Here is an 18175-nt window from a genome sequence, read left to right on the forward strand (position 1 = left end):
TGATTTGTGTAAATTAGTGGTTTATGTAAAACCTAAAAATACATCTACATTTATGAGGTCATTAGATTAGAAAAGTAACCAAAGCTGTCAGATACAAAGATAAGTAAAAAAAAGCTTAATGGAAATAAATCAGTAAAGTCGCCATAATTTGTATTTAAGTAGGTGTACTTAGTTATTTATAAGGCAAGATTAAGTGTATACAGAAGAACAAAGGAAATGTGTTCCTTTTTTCAATTCAAGTTTATTTTGTAGTGCAAATAATAGAAAACATGTTACACATTAATAACAGCTTCTCTCTACGTGTGGAAAATCAAGTCACATTTTCATCAAGTTCAGTATGTACAGTACAAATCAAGTTCATTTTGAACTTACATTCGGTCCCTGTAGTCCCAGTTTCTCAGGGATGGGGGTTGTGGGGGTGGTCCTCAAACGTTACTGCACCAACACTTTTTAACAAAAGAACAACATGGTAAATCTGACTTTTCATCAGTTTAGGTTTCTACTGAACTCCATTTAAACTGCTGAAGATTTTTTATTCAGAAACTGCTGAAGGTTTAGATGAGAGTAAAATTCATTTTTGCAGTGAATCGGTCTCTGTGAAGCCGTACCGACTCTACAGACAACTTGAGCAGTACAGATGCTGAAAACCACCATGAGAGAAACTGATTCAGTCATCAGGTCTAGGGTCAGTTTCCTGTAAAATGTGAAGGCTGCTGGCAGCTCTCCGCTCAGCACGCAGTGTTTTCACATTGCAGCTGGTCTGTGTGGTTTTTAAACCCCTCACATCTGCATTGTAGCTACATGCTAATGCTGCTGCATCTCAGAGGCTAAAACAGCATTTCTGACCAAACCCAGTAATTGACCCATTGCATCTCGTGGTCTTGTTGACAGAAAAACAGACGTCCTGCGTCAGTGTTCGTAGAGCTGTCACAGAGTCTTACAGCATTATGATCAGTTTTAAATCTAACGTGGATCAGATCTGATGAAGCCTCAGCTTCAGAGATAAAGATTCACCAGACTTCCATGTTGTTCTGCTCACAGAAGTTTTAACATGTTTTAAATTTGGAAAAAAGTGCCGAACAGATGAGTTTGTCTTGTGTACAGCGTGAAAACGAAACCTGTCTCCCTTCAATATTCACTGCAGTCTGGATTAAAACAAACAGAAAAAAAGTCCAAAGGTCCAGGTAGATGATGGTTCAACAAAGGAATAAGAAACACAGAGCCTGAGATGGGAGGATGAGTAAGAGGAAAGAAAGACAAACACAGGGTTTCTCTCTGTCAGAATGTGAGAAATTCACCTCAAAGATTCAAAATAAAATCCATTCCTCACTAAAAAAATATCTCCAGACCAATTAGAGCTGGATCTGAAGAACGAGACTCAAACTGAAAGACTCCGTCCGGACATTAAGTCTGAAGCGCTGCACGAACAGAAACCGTCTGTGGGTCTGCACCAAAAAAAGAAAGAAAAGTCCTGGAAAGTATTTAATGTGTCATTTCTGCAGAAAGATGGAAACAAACGGCTTTTTTTGCATTCCGAATAAAAATGTATAAAATGTGAACCAGCTTCTGAACATGTGCCGTTTCTTCTTCATTGTCCCTTTTCTTTTTTCTGTTATTTGGTTCTGACAGAAATTAGCTTCCACTGATTTCACATCTAGAAATTCACCGACGTCTCAAAAATGTGGGAAATATTTATTGTTTGACAGATAGATCAAATTTCAAACCTGGATCCTGTTGAATCTGTTGCCTGAAACACAGACAACAACAGAAACGCCAGGAATGAACTGAGTGAAAACAGGACAGACACATGAGAACTAAGCAGCTGAAATGTTATTTTACTGACTGTGGGACGTTTAAAATGTGTTGGTTGGTAACAGAAGCAAGTTTTTTCTTTTCACTTTTTGATTCTTCTCTGAATCTTTGGAGTCAGACAGGAAACAGACTCAAGAGGAAGCAGAGATTCAATAAAGGATTTGTTCGCTGAAGAGCTTAATGAATCTGGATACTTAATGAACTGGACTAAATCCAGATTCACTTCACAGGACACAGTCATGTTAGTCCACGGGTCTCCTCTGTCCACACATTTTAACACGTCAGTAAAAATATTGTGATCGTGTTCCTACTGTTAAACTGTCACATAAAACTACTATAAGTCATTTGTCATTGTGCATCTAAAGAAGAAAATTCTTCTGCTCGTTCACAAAATGGTTTAGTTTTGATCCGATAAAGGAAAAATTAAACATCCAGGTTCAGCCTGTTAGACGTCAGTTTAACGTTAAACTCCTTCACACACAGTGGGAGGATCTGCCACATGGGCTTTTACTTTGAAAGGGGTTTCCTTTGTTCTGTCGGTCCTCCTGAGTAGAACCAACTGTTCTTCTTCTCCTTCTCTTCTTTTCAAACCTTCCCGTCCGTCAGCGGGCCGAATCGGAGCCACCGGCCCCCAGCTGGTGCCAGTCCACCCAGTGCTGACCTGGGACCAACCTCTTCAGCGGGATGAAGGTCTCACCCAGCAGGGTGTTCTCCCAGAATGCCCCGTCCCCCAGAACCCGCAGGTGGATCACCCTCTGGTCCAGGTCCCCCCGAGGGATCCGCTCGTACACCAGCTGCAGGAGAGGGGGAAAACAAAACGTAAACAAGACGTGTAGAACTCAACACGTGAACTACAAAACACAACCTCGAACATGTGAAACCCCACCAGGGGACAGACATTTCCGTGACAACAGGAACCTGTGTCTGCTGCTGACAGAAAGAGAAGCTGTAGTTTTTGGGGCAGACGGAGCTGCTGGTTCTGATTCAGTCTGCTGGTTCAGATGACCCGTGGGAAGTAAACCACTGTGAATTCAGTTTGGATTCAGTCTGCTGGCTGGATGCACAGGTGTGAGCTTCCAGCTCCCCCTCCACTTGATCCTGATTTGTCCTTCTTGACCTTCACCTACCTGGTGAGATGTGATGGGCCTGAGCAGGTCCTTCATCTTAACAACGCCTGTGGAAACAAACTCCAGGTCCTGTCTGACCATCAAAACAACATGTGGACCCCAAGTGGGCCTTCAAAAAGCAGCATGCTAATATTAAAGATGCCTACAGCTCCACTGCCCTCCCCCCTCTGGGAAAGTCAGATCACAACCTGGTACATCTCCTCCCACAATACACACCTTTGGTTCAGAGGCAGCCTGCCACCATTAAAACTGTAAAGAGGTGGACAGAAGACTCTCTGTGAACCTCATGGTGAGGACATCGATGGACTGACGGACTGCATCTCTGACTACATCAATTTCTGTGTGGACACCCATGTACCCACAAAAACATTTGCTGCTTCCCAAACAATAAGCCCTGGGTCCCTCAGGACATTAAAGCCATCCTGAATGACAAAAAGAAGGCATTCAGATCAGGAGACAGGGAGGCAGCGAGGAGGGTCCAGAGACTGCTGTCTGTCAAGATCAGGGAGGGGAAGGAGGTTTACAGGAGAAAACTGGAACAACGCCTTCAACAGAACAACACCAGGGAGGTTTGGAGGGGCATGAGGACCACAGAGCCCACTTCAGTTCACTACCTGCTCCTCAGTCCCTCCCCCACATGACTCAGCCACCACCCTAACAATCTCAGTTGTTCAGATAAGAACCGTCCCATCTCAGAGACCACACCTGTCCCCGCCCCCACCCGTGTGACCTGATTCTGTAAGTCAGTGTCTACTCAGCTGACAGCCAATCAGAGCACAGGCAGCAGGGATCCGTACCATCTCGTTGTAGGTGGGGTTGCAGGTGCGTCGTGCCGCCTTGGTCTTCCTCTTGCTGGTCTTCTGAGGGTCTGGAAGCAGGTACAGCTTCACGTAGGGGTCTGGGTCTGTCCCATCCTGCAGAGGCTGCTATAAGAACCACACACACACACACACACACACACACACACACACACACACACACACACATTTGTCTCACTATACTTGTGAGGACACTCCTGGACATAATGCACTCCCCAGCACTAAAGCCTCATACCTACTTTTATCCTTGAAATGCTCTTTAAATGGACTGGCTAAAATGTCCTCACAAGAAAGGTACTTGAAGAAAATATGTCCATATAACAATATAAAGACATGCCCACACACACTCACACTCACACACACACACACACACACACACACACACACTATGTGACATGAGCTCCACCAATCAGAAGATCTATGTGAGAACATGTGACTGAGTCGGGCCCTGTAATGTGTTCACTGTACAACACGTCAGTTGCCTAGCAACCAGTCTGAACAAGCACACACTGACCAGGCCTCGGATGTGCATGACCATGATGAAGAGCTTGTCGTTCCTGTAGCTGATGGACAGTTTGACTTCCCCCAGTTCTGTGCCCGGAGCCGGAGACCACAGCAGCTCTGCAACACACACAGAACCTTTTTGGTACAAGTTGATGTGAAGCTCGTGATCTTCACACTGATCTGATCCAGACTGGACTTTGACGCGACACTTTATTGAATCAGGACCCTGCTGTGAACAACGTGTGTGTGTGTGTGTGTGTGTGTGTGTGTGTGTGTGTGTGTGGGGGGGGGGGGGAACCTGCAGGTTTGCTGCTCGTTGTTCCCGGTGTCTCGTCTCTGGGCAGAGGGTGGAAGAAGGTGTAGACCAGGTCACTCTGCAACACACACACACACACACACACACACACACACACAAACACGTTACTGATGTTACTACTGTACTACTACTACTACTACTGCTGCTGTACTACTACTACTACTGTACTACTACTACTACTGTACTACTGCTGCACTACTAATACTGTACCACTGCTGTACTACTAATACTACTACTACTACTACTACTACTACTACTACTACTACTACTACTACTACTACTACTACTGCAGTAGTAGTAGTAGTCTACTACTAGTACTGCTTGAGACCTGTGGACCCCAAGAAGGCCCTCCCCCCTCTGGGAAAGTCAGATCACAACCTGGTACATCTCCTCCCACAATACACACATTTGGTTCGGAGGCAGCCTGCCACCATTCCATTCCAACCACTCTGCCCTGCAGGGTTAAAGAGACAGACTGGAAGACTCTCTGTGACCCTCACGGTGAGGACATCGATGGACTGACGGACTGCATCTCTGACTACATCAATTTCTGTGTGGACACCCATGTACCCACAAAAACATTTGCTGCTTCCCAAACAATAAGCCCTGGGTCCCTCAGGACACTAAAGCCATCCTGAATGACAAAAAGAAGGCATTCAGATCAGGAGACAGGGAGGCAGCGAGGAGGGGTCAGAGACTGCTGTCTGTCAAGATCAGGGAGGGGAAGGAGGCTTACAGGAGAAAACTGGAACAACACCTTCAACAGAACAACACCAGGGAGGTTTGGAGGGACATGAGGACCATCACTGGCTACCAGTCCAGCAGCCAGGAGACTGTGGGCCTAGCCAATGAATTGAATAATTTTTCAATCGATTCCAGGCTGAGCCACAGAGCCACTTGGACAAGCCTGGGGGCTTAGCGAGGATCATGTTTTTTGATTTCTCCAGTGCATTCAACACCATCCGACCTGCACTGCTGGGAGAGAAATTAAAAAACATGCAGATTAACAACCCCGATTTCCTGGATCATGGACTACCTCACCAACCGTCCACAGTACGTCAGCCTGCAGAACTGTGTGTCTGACAGTGTGGTCTGTAGCACAGGTGCTACAGGGGACAGTACTGTCCCTATTCCTCATCACCCTGTACACCTCAGAAGGTACAACCCAGAGTCCTGCCATCTTCAGAAGTTCTCTGATGACTGATGTCGGATGTATTCAGGGTGGAGATGTCACAGAGTACCGTGGAGTGGTGACAGTTTTGTTGACTGGTGTGGGGGTGGAGCTGGACCCTCTACATGTTGTAGCTGAGAGGAGGATGCTGTCCAAACTCCTCTCAATCCTGGACAATCCCTCCCATCCACTGCACAGTGTGTTGGCTGGACAGAGGAGCACGTTCAGCTAGCAACATTAAGTGCTCCACAGAACCACAGGAGGTCCTTTCTACCTGAGACCATCAATCTCTACAATTCCTCCCCCCTCTGTAAGGGGTGGGGGAAGTGATAGTTGTGTCTTATAATTGCTGTCATTCCACCCTGGACTATAAATATTGACCCATTTTCATTCATCCATTTTATATATACTGTATATATTTATTGAGTTTTCTGTATTGATGTTGGTGTTGGATCTTTCCTGGTTGTGGTTCCCTTTCTTTCTGTCTGTGTTGAGAACAACTGTAATAAAGCTTTTTAAATCTTGAATTTACATTTAGTCATTTAGCAGACGCTTTTATCCAAAGCGACTTACAAGTGAGGAACAAGGCAAGCAAACAAAATCTAAGTCAAGAAGAAACAACATCAAAGCAAAGTGCTATCGAAAAAGTGTTTCTGTTTCAAGAGATGTGAGAAGGAAAGGGTAGAAATGTTTTTTTTTTTTTTTTGTTTTTTTTTTATTTAAGTACAAAGGAAGATGCAATGAATCTTGCACTCCAAAACAAAATATGAGCAATATAGTGTATGTGGTACAGTGAGGACACCCTGAGCTGCTACACAAGAGGAGTAACACCTCAGGACACATGAACCAGGTTGGACACACTTAACGACCCATTTTAGTTGTTAAGAGGGGTTGGACGAGGTGTGACTATCACATCCTTCGTTTCACCTGACGAGTCTGTTCAGTCCAGGGGTGGAGTGAAACCAAACCTGGAGCATTAGTTAGTGTCTCTAACCAACTGTCTTCAATTCAATTCAATTCAATTCAATTTTATTTGTAGAGCGCTTTTTACAATTGACATTGTCACAAAGCAGCTTTACACAACCAAAGAACAGTACATGAACAGTGAATGTGTATGAATCATAATAATCAGATTGTCCCTGATGAGCAAGCCGAGGGCGACGGTGGCAAGAAAAAACTCCCTGAGAAGGCAACAGGAAGAAACCTTGAGAGGAACCAGACTCAACAGGGAACCCATCCTCATATGGGTGATTACATGCTGTGTAGGCAGCAGGCAGTCCAGTATAACAGTTAATGTCTTTAATAACAGTTGATGTCTTTAACTGAAGAAGTTACTTGATGAGAAGCTTCTTAACCCTAACCCTAACAAAATGAAGTCCAGTTGCCATGACTCAACTTCCAGATACTACTGTTGTATTATTACTACTACTGTTGTACTACTACTACTACTACTGACCTGCGCGACCTCTGGCACGGCATGGATCAGATGCCAGACGTAACCATTCAGCTCATCTTTCCTCCTATCAGCCGTCGCCTCGCCTCGAGATCGGCCTATCACAAAGCGGCTAGGAAAACTGTGGGCGGAACAAAGAGGAGACACTTTAGACTCACCTGTCCACCTGCAGGTGACAATGTTTTTTTGTGAATGAGATGCTGAGCATAATGTGGGAGGTGGGGTTACTGTGCACCTGTACCTGGGCAGTTTGGATGAGGGGAAAACGAGTCTCAGTTTACTGTGAAGTTCGTGAAACTCCTCAAACGTCCTCTGAACCAGCTGCACCTCCTGCTGAGCTTCTCGCTCCACCTTCACCACAAACACCTGAACACACACAGTAGTTCTGATGTTAGTTGTTCAGCTGTAAGGACAAGTGTTTTCCCTGTCAGGGGGTTCTGGTTAGAAACCAGCAGGTGTTGGTACTAACACAAGTTCAGTGTGGGTCCACCATGGTAATCAGATCCTCAGGTATTCATTACTTTTATTTCTAGTTTCATAAAAGACATCAACAGACTCTTGTTCTGTGGATCAAAGCTGGATTCTCAGGGACTCAGAGACTCGGAGCTGGACTCGGATCCACAGAGCTTAGGGACTCGGATCAGCCGGATCAGTAAATACACCGAGGACACAGACTGACTTGCTGCTGGACTCACGTATCCCTTGCTGGTGGACGTGCGGAGGTGTCTGCAGATGTAGAGGCTCCTGATGAGGCCATCGCTTTTCACCGTATGAACTCTGGGAGCAAACGACAGTGTTGGCCGATCCTCCGACGAGGCGAACTTCATCTGAGCCAGGTTATGGATGAAGAAGTTTAGTTTGGTGGCGACGCTGCCCAGACTGGACTCGATCAGCCTGCCCAGGTCACAGAGAGAGAGGAGAGGATCAAAGGGCCGCGTGACTTTAAACATCAAACAACAGCAGCTGTCCGACTGTTCAGCAAACACTTCAGCAACAGGGACAATAAACCAGCAGCTCTGTGTCTGACGGAACCTGAACTAATCAAAGAGCTGCAGCGTAAACATCAGTTTCTCCCTCCTGTTCCTGGTTCTCTGTGACAGCAGGTCATCAGACCTGACGGACTGCGTGATGTTGAACAGGAAATCACATTCCTACTATAAGTTACTGCACAAGGCTGATCTGCATGTGGGAGATGGTGGAGTTCTCCTTTAAAGCACTTGTTCTAGTTAAGTCTGGACGCGGAACCACCGTCTACCTGGTGAAGTACATGGTGGCGTCAGCTTCAGACTCGTGAGGTCTCAGGGCATCGTACACGTACTTCAGATCCTCCAGATCTGACAGCTCAGGGATCCCACAGGACAACATCTGTACAACACACACACACACACACACACACACACACACACACACACACACGTCTTCAGTTCTATGTTCAACAGAAACAGTTCAAACAATCCAAGACTCTGAGACCATGAGAAGAATCAGTGACATTTTCATGAGTCCTGAAAATAATCTGAAAGTTTAATTCAGGTGGAAACTGGATCAGTTTTATCCAAAGTAGAAACCAACAGTGACCACATCAGATCATCAAGTTTAGTTCATGCACCATAGATCCAGGTTTAAATGGAAGTCCACCTTTACTTTGTATGTTGTGTGTTGTACCCACCAGGCCCAGCAGGTTCAGGAACAGGTGTGTGTGTTTCCTGATCAGGTTGTACGCCTCACAGCACAGATCCACAAAGTCGTGGAAGCGACTAGATGGTTTGTCTCCTCCGTTGATGACGTACGCCATGTCGGAGGTAAAGACAAATGGGGCGCGGTCCCTGAACATGACATGATATCATGACCCACATGATGATTTGAGTAATTCAGACTAACAATGATGTCCACAGTGAGTAACTGTGGACAGGTGCTTCACATCTGTCTCTTACCGTTTGATGTTTCCAAACATCTGCGCGTGTCCGAGGAACTTCCCGAAGTCAATGTGGAACATGTGGCCGCTGGTCTTCAGCATTATGTTGTCATTGTGGCGGTCGCAGATTCCCAGGATGTAGGTCGCCACGCAGCAGCCAGCGCAAGAGTAGATGAAGTTTTCCACGGCCTGGATGCAATCAACAGGTCAGACAGGTAAGACAGGTCAGGTAGGTGAGGAATCAGGAATCCTACAGAGTGGATGAGTAAGTACAGTTGTGTTTTACCTTGTCATACTGCTCGTCAGTGGGGTTGTGTTTCTGCAGCCAGTCAGCCAGCGGCCGGTCTTTGAAGGATCCAGTGACTCCATGTTCCACCTGGATCTTCCTCAGAGTGTCAGCATGGGGTATCATCTCCACCATACCTGAGAACAAGTATCAGTAACATCACTTTCTACACCTGTCTTCCTGTGGTATACACCTGTCTTCCTGTGGTATACACCTGTCTTCCTGTGGTATACACCTGTCTTCCTGTGGTATACACCTGTCTTCCTGTGGTATACACCTGTCCCCATTGTGGTACACCTGTCCCCATTATACACTGTCTAACCTGTGGTATACACCTGTCCCCTTGTGTATACAACTGTTCCCAGATAACACTTGTCTTCCTGTGGTATACACCTGTCCCATTATACACCTGTCTACCTGTGGTATACACCTGTCCCCCTTGTGGTATACAACCGTCCCAGTATACACTTGTCTTCCTGTGGTATACACCTGTCCCATTATACACCTGTCTTCCTGTGGTATACACCTGTCTTCCTGTGGTATACACCTGTCTTCCTGTGGTATACACCTGTCCCATTATACACCTGTCTTCCTGTGGTATACACCTGTCTTCCTGTGGTATACACCTGTCCCATTATACACCTGTCTTCCTGTGGTATACACCTGTCTTCCTGTGGTATACACCTGTCCCATTATACACCTGTCTTCCTGTGGTATACACCTGTCCCCCTTGTGGTATACACCTGTCCCATTATACACCTGTCTATCTTTGGTATACACCTGTCCTCCTGTGGTATACACCTGTCCCATTATACACCTGTCTTCCTGTGGTATACACCTGTCCATGATACACCTGTCCCCCTTGTGGTATACACCTGTCCCATTATACACCTGTCTATCTTTGGTATACACCTGTCCTCCTGTGGTATACACCTGTCCCATTATACACCTGTCTTCCTGTGGTATACACCTGTCCATTATACACCTGTCCTCCTGTGGTATACACCTGTCCCATTACAAACCTGTCTTCCTGTGGTATACACCTGTCCCATTATACACCTGTCTTCCTGTGGAATACACCTGTCCATTATACACCAGTCCTCCTGTGGTATACACCTGTCCTCCTGTGGTATACACCTGTCCCATTATACACCTGTCCATTATACACCTGCCTTCCTGTGGTATACACCTGTCCATTATACACCTGCCTTCCTGTGGTATACACCTGTCCATTATACACCTGTCCTCCTGTGGTATAAACCTGTCCTCCTGTGGTATACACCTGTCCTCCTGTGGTATACACCTGTCCCATTATACACCTGTCCATTATACACCTGCCTTCCTGTGGTATACACCTGTCCATTATACACCTGCCTTCCTGTGGTATACACCTGTCCATTATACACCTGTCCTCCTGTGGTATAAACCTGTCCTCACCTCGCCCCCTGCCAGTGGAGAAACATTTGAAGATGACCATCCTCATGTCTAGACCCTCCTGGATCCAGATCTTGTTCATGATGCGGATCATCTGCAGAGTCAGCATGTCCTGCCGCAGGTCATCTCCTGACTGGACAGGGAGATCAGTTAGGGTCAAAGGTCACAGGTCAAACAGTCACCAAGACTTAGTTTTCAGGTAAGGAGATGAATCAAAAGACAACAGAGGCATCTGACCTTGAAGATGACGTTGACGTTGTCTCCCACAGGGTCTAGGTTTTGGAAGGACAGCTTGAGAGGAACCGCGTTGGAGTTGAAGAAGGAACACAACTGTAAAAGACCACAGAAGAAAAACGTCACTGTCGGATCAGGTTCTCCAGAATCATCATTCTGCTCAAGAGAAGCCTCCACCGATCAGCTCCTGTGAACCCCGGTCAGGAGGTGTGTGTTGTTACCTGGATGTTGATTCCTTTGACGAGCAGTGCTGGGTTCAGAGGAAGTCTGCAGCTCGTGTTCATGAGAAAAAACTGCTTCATCTCGTCCAGACTCTCTCTGAGGACACACTGTAACACACCAACAGTTGGTACCGTGAGGAGATGCTGTACATTAAAACATCAGCGACAGGCTTCACACTGAAACAATATCAGAGTCCTGTGGAAGATAAACACTTTATTGAGCGTCCTCTGATTTTCATCATATCCTCCTAAACCTGTTTATTCTCCTGTCAATCATGTTTTCATCCCGTTCTATAGTGAATCCTCTGTTCTTGAGCTGGTTAATTTACAAGTGACTGTTTCCTGGGCTTCAACATCACGTCTGAAGACATCACCACTCAGAGGAAACCAACATTTTTCACAAGTCGACAGCTCAACTCCTCAAAAAACTCAAATCCTGAAAAAATGAAAAACAGTTTTCACTCATTTTCCAGGACAGTTTGTTCTCAGAAAAAGAAAACATCCAACGCCATCACAAGGACAATGGTCTCCCCACCTGTCTGTTGGATGGCGTGGCGTCCCGGACTTTCTGGGCCACTTTGGTGAGGATGGAGACGAGCCAGCACTGCCGGTCAACCTCGTCCCGTAGACCTCGACCGACGCAGCAGAGCAGAGCAGCCAGGAGGTGCTGATAGCGAGCGCTGAACTGACTGTCCTGCAGGTTGTCCTTCAGCAGCCTGAGAGACACAGGGAAAATCTGTCTCATTAGTCGACCTCACTCCTGCTGAGTTTCTTACACAGGGACGATGCTCTGACACTGAGCCAGTAAAACCACACCAGACCAAAAACTGACCAGAAGAGGTAGTGGGCGATGCGAACGTCTCCGATGGCTCTGCGTAGGAGGAAACGGACCAGAGAACTGTCCAGGTAACACTCGTACTTCAGGGCCTGAGACAGAGCAAGAGGCTGTCAGTATTTTACACCTGATCAGGATCAGTTCACATTTCCTGTCACCAAGCTCCACTTTGAAGTGTTAATGTGTAAATGTGGTGTAATTAGCTGCTGAGAGCTCCGTGTGTCTGATGGGGAAAATGAAGATTATTGTGGTTTAACAGTACGAATAAATGAACCAGCAGACAGCAGGTCACACCTTCCTCAGGTAGAAAGCTGCTTCCTATGAGGGTGAATGGTTTTAGTGTGACGTCACATCATGAGAAATGAATCAGTGAGTCTGAAAAACTCACATGCTGTAGGTGAACACTTTACCTGGACCAGCTGTGGCAGGACGTCCATCAACTCTGGGTCTGAGATCGAGTCCATCCACTGCACTGCCGTCCTCCTCAGCTCCTGGTCTGGGAACCTGAGACACACGCGATTATGTCAATCAGATGATACTGGCGATGTTACCTAGTTGTTCAGACATCCAGACAGACAGGTGACGTACGAGGCGTGGAGGAGTCCAAGGGCATCAAGGTGACCCAGACAGGCCCACTGCCTCAGCAGGGCATAAATCTCAGGCAGGCAGGCCCATTCCCAGCAGGGAGCGCTGGCCAGAACTAGGGGAAGAGCGGCACTCTCCGACTGACAGAAGGACTTCTTCTCCCAGAGGAGGCGCTTGTCCTCCACCGTCAACCTGTAGAGGTACATACAGGTCAGGGGCGGTTCTAGGATTTCATGCTTAGGGGGGCTTAGCCCTCAATACTGTACCATCCACTGATGTTAATCTCCGTTAGCGTGTTTATGGGGAATTCCATTATGTATTAGCATCGAGCTAACAGGCTGGTATTTAGCACATCATGACAACCTGTCATTTGATGGGAAACATGTCTGTTGTAGATATTTTAATGTGCTGTCAGTCTTGATATGGTTAATTTATAAATCTTTTCTATTGTATGTTTCAGTTTTACAGTGTTTTTATTTGGGGGCCAAATAAACCACCTGAACAAGCAGCTGTTGTCTCTCATTTGGGAAACTGTTTATTCACCTTTCAAACTGGACGCCCACATTCAGGGAGGGCAGGATTTGCAGAATAACAAGGAGAATAAAAAAAGTTTTACAGTTGATCACTTTAGGGGGGCTGAAATTACAGACAGGGGGGCTAAAGCTCCCTAAAAAGGTCTAGAACTGCCCCTTATACAGGATTCACACCTGCACAGGTAAACCTCAAGTTACAAAATCATTAATTTATTTCCAAATGTAACCTGAGAAAGTGAAATAAAGTTTTCAAATTGGTCAGTATTGGTGTCTCTGACCAGAAGAAGGCCTTTTTGTGCAGGACGTCCTGCAGCTGGATCTGACTGATGGTGTCCAGTCTGGAGAAGTCGTACTGAGGACAGAACTCTGCTGGAGGAGGCGTACTGAATAGAACCTCGAATGACGAGGTGGGAAAGTCCACCTGAGAGACAGACAGAAGGACAGGCACTTTGAATGAGAAATCCTACTGAAACACATTGACAGGAGAAAAACAAACATTAAAGTTTCCAGCAGAGGGCTCTAACAACATCCACTGACCATCAGGTCCTGTTTTGGTCATTGTTCTTTTGGTTCCAGCTTAACAATGTGAGGATTTTATTTATCGTTTTTATTTATCACAGTAAAATAAAAAGTCGTCCAGTTCAGCAGACAGCTCTGTCTCTACAGAGGGCACATCATGTGATCAACCACCTCTCTGGTTCCCCAGAACCAGACAGACAGATCCTCTCACAGCTTCTGTCTTTTACAGTTTCCACTACACTATGTCCTCGAACCACAGCCCATCAGAGAAATCACAGATGACCTCACAGCTACAGAAAGACCAGTGTGTCTCACCTGCAGTATGACGCTGTCTGGTTGGCTGAAGTTTGACGAACTCGCCCGGGCGTTTCCACTCTGCCCCGGGGCTGAAGGCCACAGACCAAGTAACTTCCGGCCACATGTCAGGATGCTGCAGACACACACACACACACACACACACACACACACACACACACACACACACACACACACACACACACACACACACACACACACACACACACACACACACACACACACACACGTATCAGTACACACTCTTCCTGTTGCTGTGAAGGAAATAAATTATGTTTTAAAGACTCAGCTGTGGGAGGTGGGGGCGACCCCCCGGGGTCTGAAACCTTTTTCTAAACTCGGACTTTCAAAAACTGGTTAGTGTAGTGGTAACATCACCGCCTCCCATGTGGGAGACTGGGGTTCAAATCCTAGCTATGGCTACCTCCAGTAGGGGTCCTTAGGCAAGACCTCCTCACGCTGCCCTGCCTACCCTTGTAACTTGTAATGACTTGTAAGTCGCTTTGGATAAAAGCGTCTGCTAAATGACTGTAATGTAATGTAATGTAAAAACTAATGTTAAAACTCTTCATACAGCAGCTCAGGACCTGGCCCCAACCTCTCAGACCATCAGACCCGTCTGTTAAACCTTAGGTGTGGTTCCAGTTCACTGGTCTTTTGTTGTCGATAAGAAGAAGTGACACCTTCACAGATCACTGGAGCTTTGTCCTGACGAGGAACCGAAGCTGACACTAAACCTGTTTGAACCTGGTTGTTTTCCTGCAGCAGATGGAACCAGGACGTTCTGTTCTAAAAAGTCTGAACTTGTCTTTGACTCACAGACTCATTATTTCCTTCTTGATTATTTTAATGTTGTCCTTCATGATCTCCTAAAACTCAGATCATCCTGTTGGATCTGTTTTGTGGACTCACTGTCTGAAGTTGAAGAGCGGCATTGTGACCCAGCCCAGAGCCTCAATGCTGCGACGCTGCTTCCCCTTGTCCTCGGCTCCTCCAGGGGGCGGTAGACAGCTGGCGTACAGCGTCACTGTCAGCTGAGACTCTCTGGGCAGCTGGTTGATCTGCACAGGGAAACACACCCTGCAGATGGGAGGAATAGAATAAGACCTTTATCAGCTTTTCACATCTCTGAAGAGTAAAACAGAAATTGAAAATGGATCTACAGATGTGTACAGGTAAGATGTGATGTCATCACTCATCTGGGATACGTACCTCTGGTCCCACACCACCAAGTGGAACAGGTATTTGCTGACTGACTGTTTGCTGGTGTGCTGGGGTGCGCAGAGCTCAATTCCCCCATGGGTCAAAGAGCAGGACAGGAAGAAACCCTCATAACTGACCAATCAGAGAGCAGAACAGGGACATGATGTCATAATGATGTCAGAGATTCACCTGAAGTAAAAACTGTCCACAGGTGCTCACTGCTCCAGTTCTCGTACCTCTCTGTCGTCTGTCTCTCTCCTCTCTGTCGTCTGTCTCTCTCCCTCTCTGTCGTCTGTCTCTCTCCCTCTCTGTCGTCTGTCTCTCTCCTCTCTGTCGTCTGTCTCTCTCCCTCTCTCCTCTCTGTCGTCTGTCTCTCTCCCTCTCTCCTCTCTGTCGTCTGTCTCTCTCCTCTCTGTCGTCTGTCTCTCTCTCCTCTCTGTCGTCTGTCTCTCTCCTCTCTGTCGTCTGTCTCTCTCTCCTCTCTGTCGTCTGTCTCTCTCTCCTCTCTGTCGTCTGTCTCTCTCCTCTCTGTCGTCTGTATCTCTCTCCTCTCTGTCGTCTGTCTCTCTCTCCTCTCTGTCGTCTGTATCTCTCTCCTCTCTGTCGTCTGTCTCTCTCTTCCTCTCTGTCGTCTGTCTCTCTCCGCTCTGTCGTCTGTCTCTCTCCTCTCTGTCGTCTGTCTCTCTCTCCTCTCTGTCGTCTGTATCTCCTCCTCTCTGTCGTCTGTCTCTCTCCTCTCTGTCGTCTGTCTCTCCTCTCTGTCGTCTGTCTCTCTCTCCTCTCTGTCGTCTGTCTCTCTCTCCTCTCTGTCGTCTGTATCTCTCTCCTCTCTGTCGTCTGTCTCTCTCCTCTCTTCGTCTGTCTCTCTCCTCTCTGTCGTCTGTCTCTCTCTCTCTCTGTCGTCTGTATCTCTCTCTCCTTGTCGTCTCTCTCTAGTCTGTCTCTCTCTCTCTGTCGTCTGTATCTCTCTCCTCTCTGTCGTCTGTATCTCTCTCCTCTCTGTCGTCTGTATCTCTCTCCTCTCTGTCGTCTGTCTCTCTCCTCTCTGTCGTCTGTATCTCTCCTCTCTGTCGTCTGTATCTCTCTCCTCTCTGTCCTCTGTCTCTCTCCTCTCTGTCGTCTGTATCTCTCTCCTCTCTGTCGTCTGTATCTCTCTCCTCTGTCGTCTGTCTCTCTCTCCTCTCTGTCGTCTGTCTCTCTCCTCTCTGTCGTCTGTATCTCTCTCCTCTCTGTCGTCTGTATCTCTCTCCTCTCTGTCGTCTGTCTCTCTCCTCTGTGTCGTCTGTCTCTCTCCTCTCTGTCGTCTGTATCTCTCTCCTCTCTGTCGTCTGTCTCTCTCTCCTCTCTGTCGTCTGTCTCTCTCTCCTCTCTGTCGTCTGTCTCTCTCTCCTCTCTGTCGTCTGTCTCTCTCTCCTCTCTGTCGTCTGTCTCTCTCTCCTCTCTGTCGTCTGTCTCTCTCCTCTCTGTCGTCTGTATCTCTCCTCTCTTTTGACTGAATCTCTCCTCTCTGTCTCTGTTATCACCGTCTTTCTTTATTAATTCCTTTCCAACCCCGAACTTTCTCTCATCTACTGTTGAGTCGCTAAATTTACTGCCCGTCATCCACAGAACCGATTGGCTAAGTGAAGTCACATGGGACGGCTTAACTCGCATTCAAGTGGCCCATGCGTTCCCACGTCCACTAAATAAATACCGTAAAGATCGCAATATCCGCCCCAGTTAAAATTAAGGTGTCCCGCTAGATTTGGAATCAAAACATTCGGTTTGGTCTGTAGCTCGGGTCCGTATGGGACAGTTTCTGGGTCCGGGTCCAGGTCCGGACCGCGATCCGCCTTGTTAGTGACCCCTGTTCTAGACCATAAATGTCAAAATGAGCTTTAGGTAGTAACTGAAAGAAGGAACCTGAAAACCACCCTTCTCTGTGGGACAGGATCTCTCCCACTACACAGTGTTCTGCTGGACAGAGGAGCACGTTAAGCCAGAGGCTGATCCACAGAACGCCACAGAAAATCCTTTCTACCTGACACCATCAAACTGCTACTCCCCCCTCTGTAAGGGGTGGGGGAACTGACCATTTCTTGTCATTGATCTGTTGTTTATTTGTTGGTTATAATTTTTGACCTATTTTCATTCATCTCACATATTCTGTCTATATACTGAGTTCTCTGTATTGATGTTATTTTGTATTTGTGCTGATGTGGATCGTTCCTGGTTGTGGTTCCTTTTCTTTCTGTCTGAGTTAAGAGCAATTGTAAGAAGTCAAAACAATTTCCCTAATTAATAAAGTTTTTTGAATCTTTAATCTCTCCAGACTCCGTTTGAAAGTGGGTCTCTTCAACAGATGGTGTGAGCTGCTGACAGCCAGGTGCCAGGCAGATCGGCCAGGCCTCCTCTTAGAGGTCAAAGATCAGGTGTGGTTCCCAGGCAGTCGGCCCTTTGTGAGAATAAAACCTTGTCCCAGTGAGTGTTGATGGGGGAGGGGAGGCGGGAAGCGGCTCTCGGTCTGAGCTGCTTTTGTTTCAGGATCACACAGAGTCTCTGTGCTGGTCTGAGAACAGCTGAATCATCAGTCTGTTTGTTCATACTAAGGCTGTACTGAAGCCTGTGGCCTGCAGGGGAGGCTGCAGGGACTGTGACGTGGTCAAAGACCGTTTCATTCACACTGATTTACAGAGTCTGATATCTGGACCTGTCAAAGAGCTGCTATCAGACAGTATCCGACAGAGTCTGGATCTCTGCTGACGTAAGAAGTCCAGGTTCTGTGGACTTGAATTTTAGAAGTTTTCTAAATCCTGTCTTTGAGACAAAAAGGTCTTAAAGACTGCAGGTTTAAAAATGCATCAGAAGCCTTAAGGCTGCACAGTGTTACACAGAGGGTCAGGGGTCACGAGGAGAGT

The 18175-nt window shown here is 46.9% G+C and overlaps 1 protein-coding gene across 2 annotated transcripts in view; it reads right to left on the reverse strand.

The window, feature by feature from the left end:
• Positions 1 to 217: 217 nt before the first annotated feature.
• Positions 218 to 18175, reverse strand: part of pik3c2b (phosphatidylinositol-4-phosphate 3-kinase, catalytic subunit type 2 beta) — a 32190-nt gene continuing 14232 nt past the window's right edge. Inside the window, exons 12-33 of one of the 2 annotated variants that reach the window (XM_026349703.2) lie at positions 15288 to 15410; positions 14988 to 15155; positions 14076 to 14190; positions 13520 to 13662; positions 12712 to 12900; positions 12534 to 12627; positions 12121 to 12215; positions 11824 to 12004; positions 11289 to 11396; positions 11071 to 11163; positions 10837 to 10966; positions 9400 to 9536; positions 9133 to 9302; positions 8868 to 9024; positions 8457 to 8566; positions 7897 to 8095; positions 7443 to 7567; positions 7205 to 7322; positions 4560 to 4635; positions 4272 to 4378; positions 3737 to 3862; positions 218 to 2606 (exon numbers count right to left, since the gene is read on the reverse strand). In XM_026349703.2, coding sequence (XP_026205488.1) covers positions 2415 to 2606; positions 3737 to 3862; positions 4272 to 4378; positions 4560 to 4635; positions 7205 to 7322; positions 7443 to 7567; positions 7897 to 8095; positions 8457 to 8566; positions 8868 to 9024; positions 9133 to 9302; positions 9400 to 9536; positions 10837 to 10966; positions 11071 to 11163; positions 11289 to 11396; positions 11824 to 12004; positions 12121 to 12215; positions 12534 to 12627; positions 12712 to 12900; positions 13520 to 13662; positions 14076 to 14190; positions 14988 to 15155; positions 15288 to 15410 — 2956 coding nt within the window. In that variant the 3' untranslated portion in view covers positions 218 to 2414. Of the gene's footprint in view, positions 2607 to 3736; positions 3866 to 4271; positions 4379 to 4559; positions 4636 to 7204; positions 7323 to 7442; positions 7568 to 7896; positions 8096 to 8456; positions 8567 to 8867; positions 9025 to 9132; positions 9303 to 9399; positions 9537 to 10836; positions 10967 to 11070; positions 11164 to 11288; positions 11397 to 11823; positions 12005 to 12120; positions 12216 to 12533; positions 12628 to 12711; positions 12901 to 13519; positions 13663 to 14075; positions 14191 to 14987; positions 15156 to 15287; positions 15411 to 18175 lie in introns of both variants that reach the window. The other variant, XM_026349702.2, reaches the window with a different exon arrangement.

The sequence above is a fragment of the Anabas testudineus genome, chromosome 5 (assembly GCF_900324465.2).
Source record: "Anabas testudineus chromosome 5, fAnaTes1.2, whole genome shotgun sequence".
In the NCBI taxonomy this organism is placed as follows: Eukaryota; Metazoa; Chordata; class Actinopteri; order Anabantiformes; family Anabantidae; genus Anabas; species Anabas testudineus.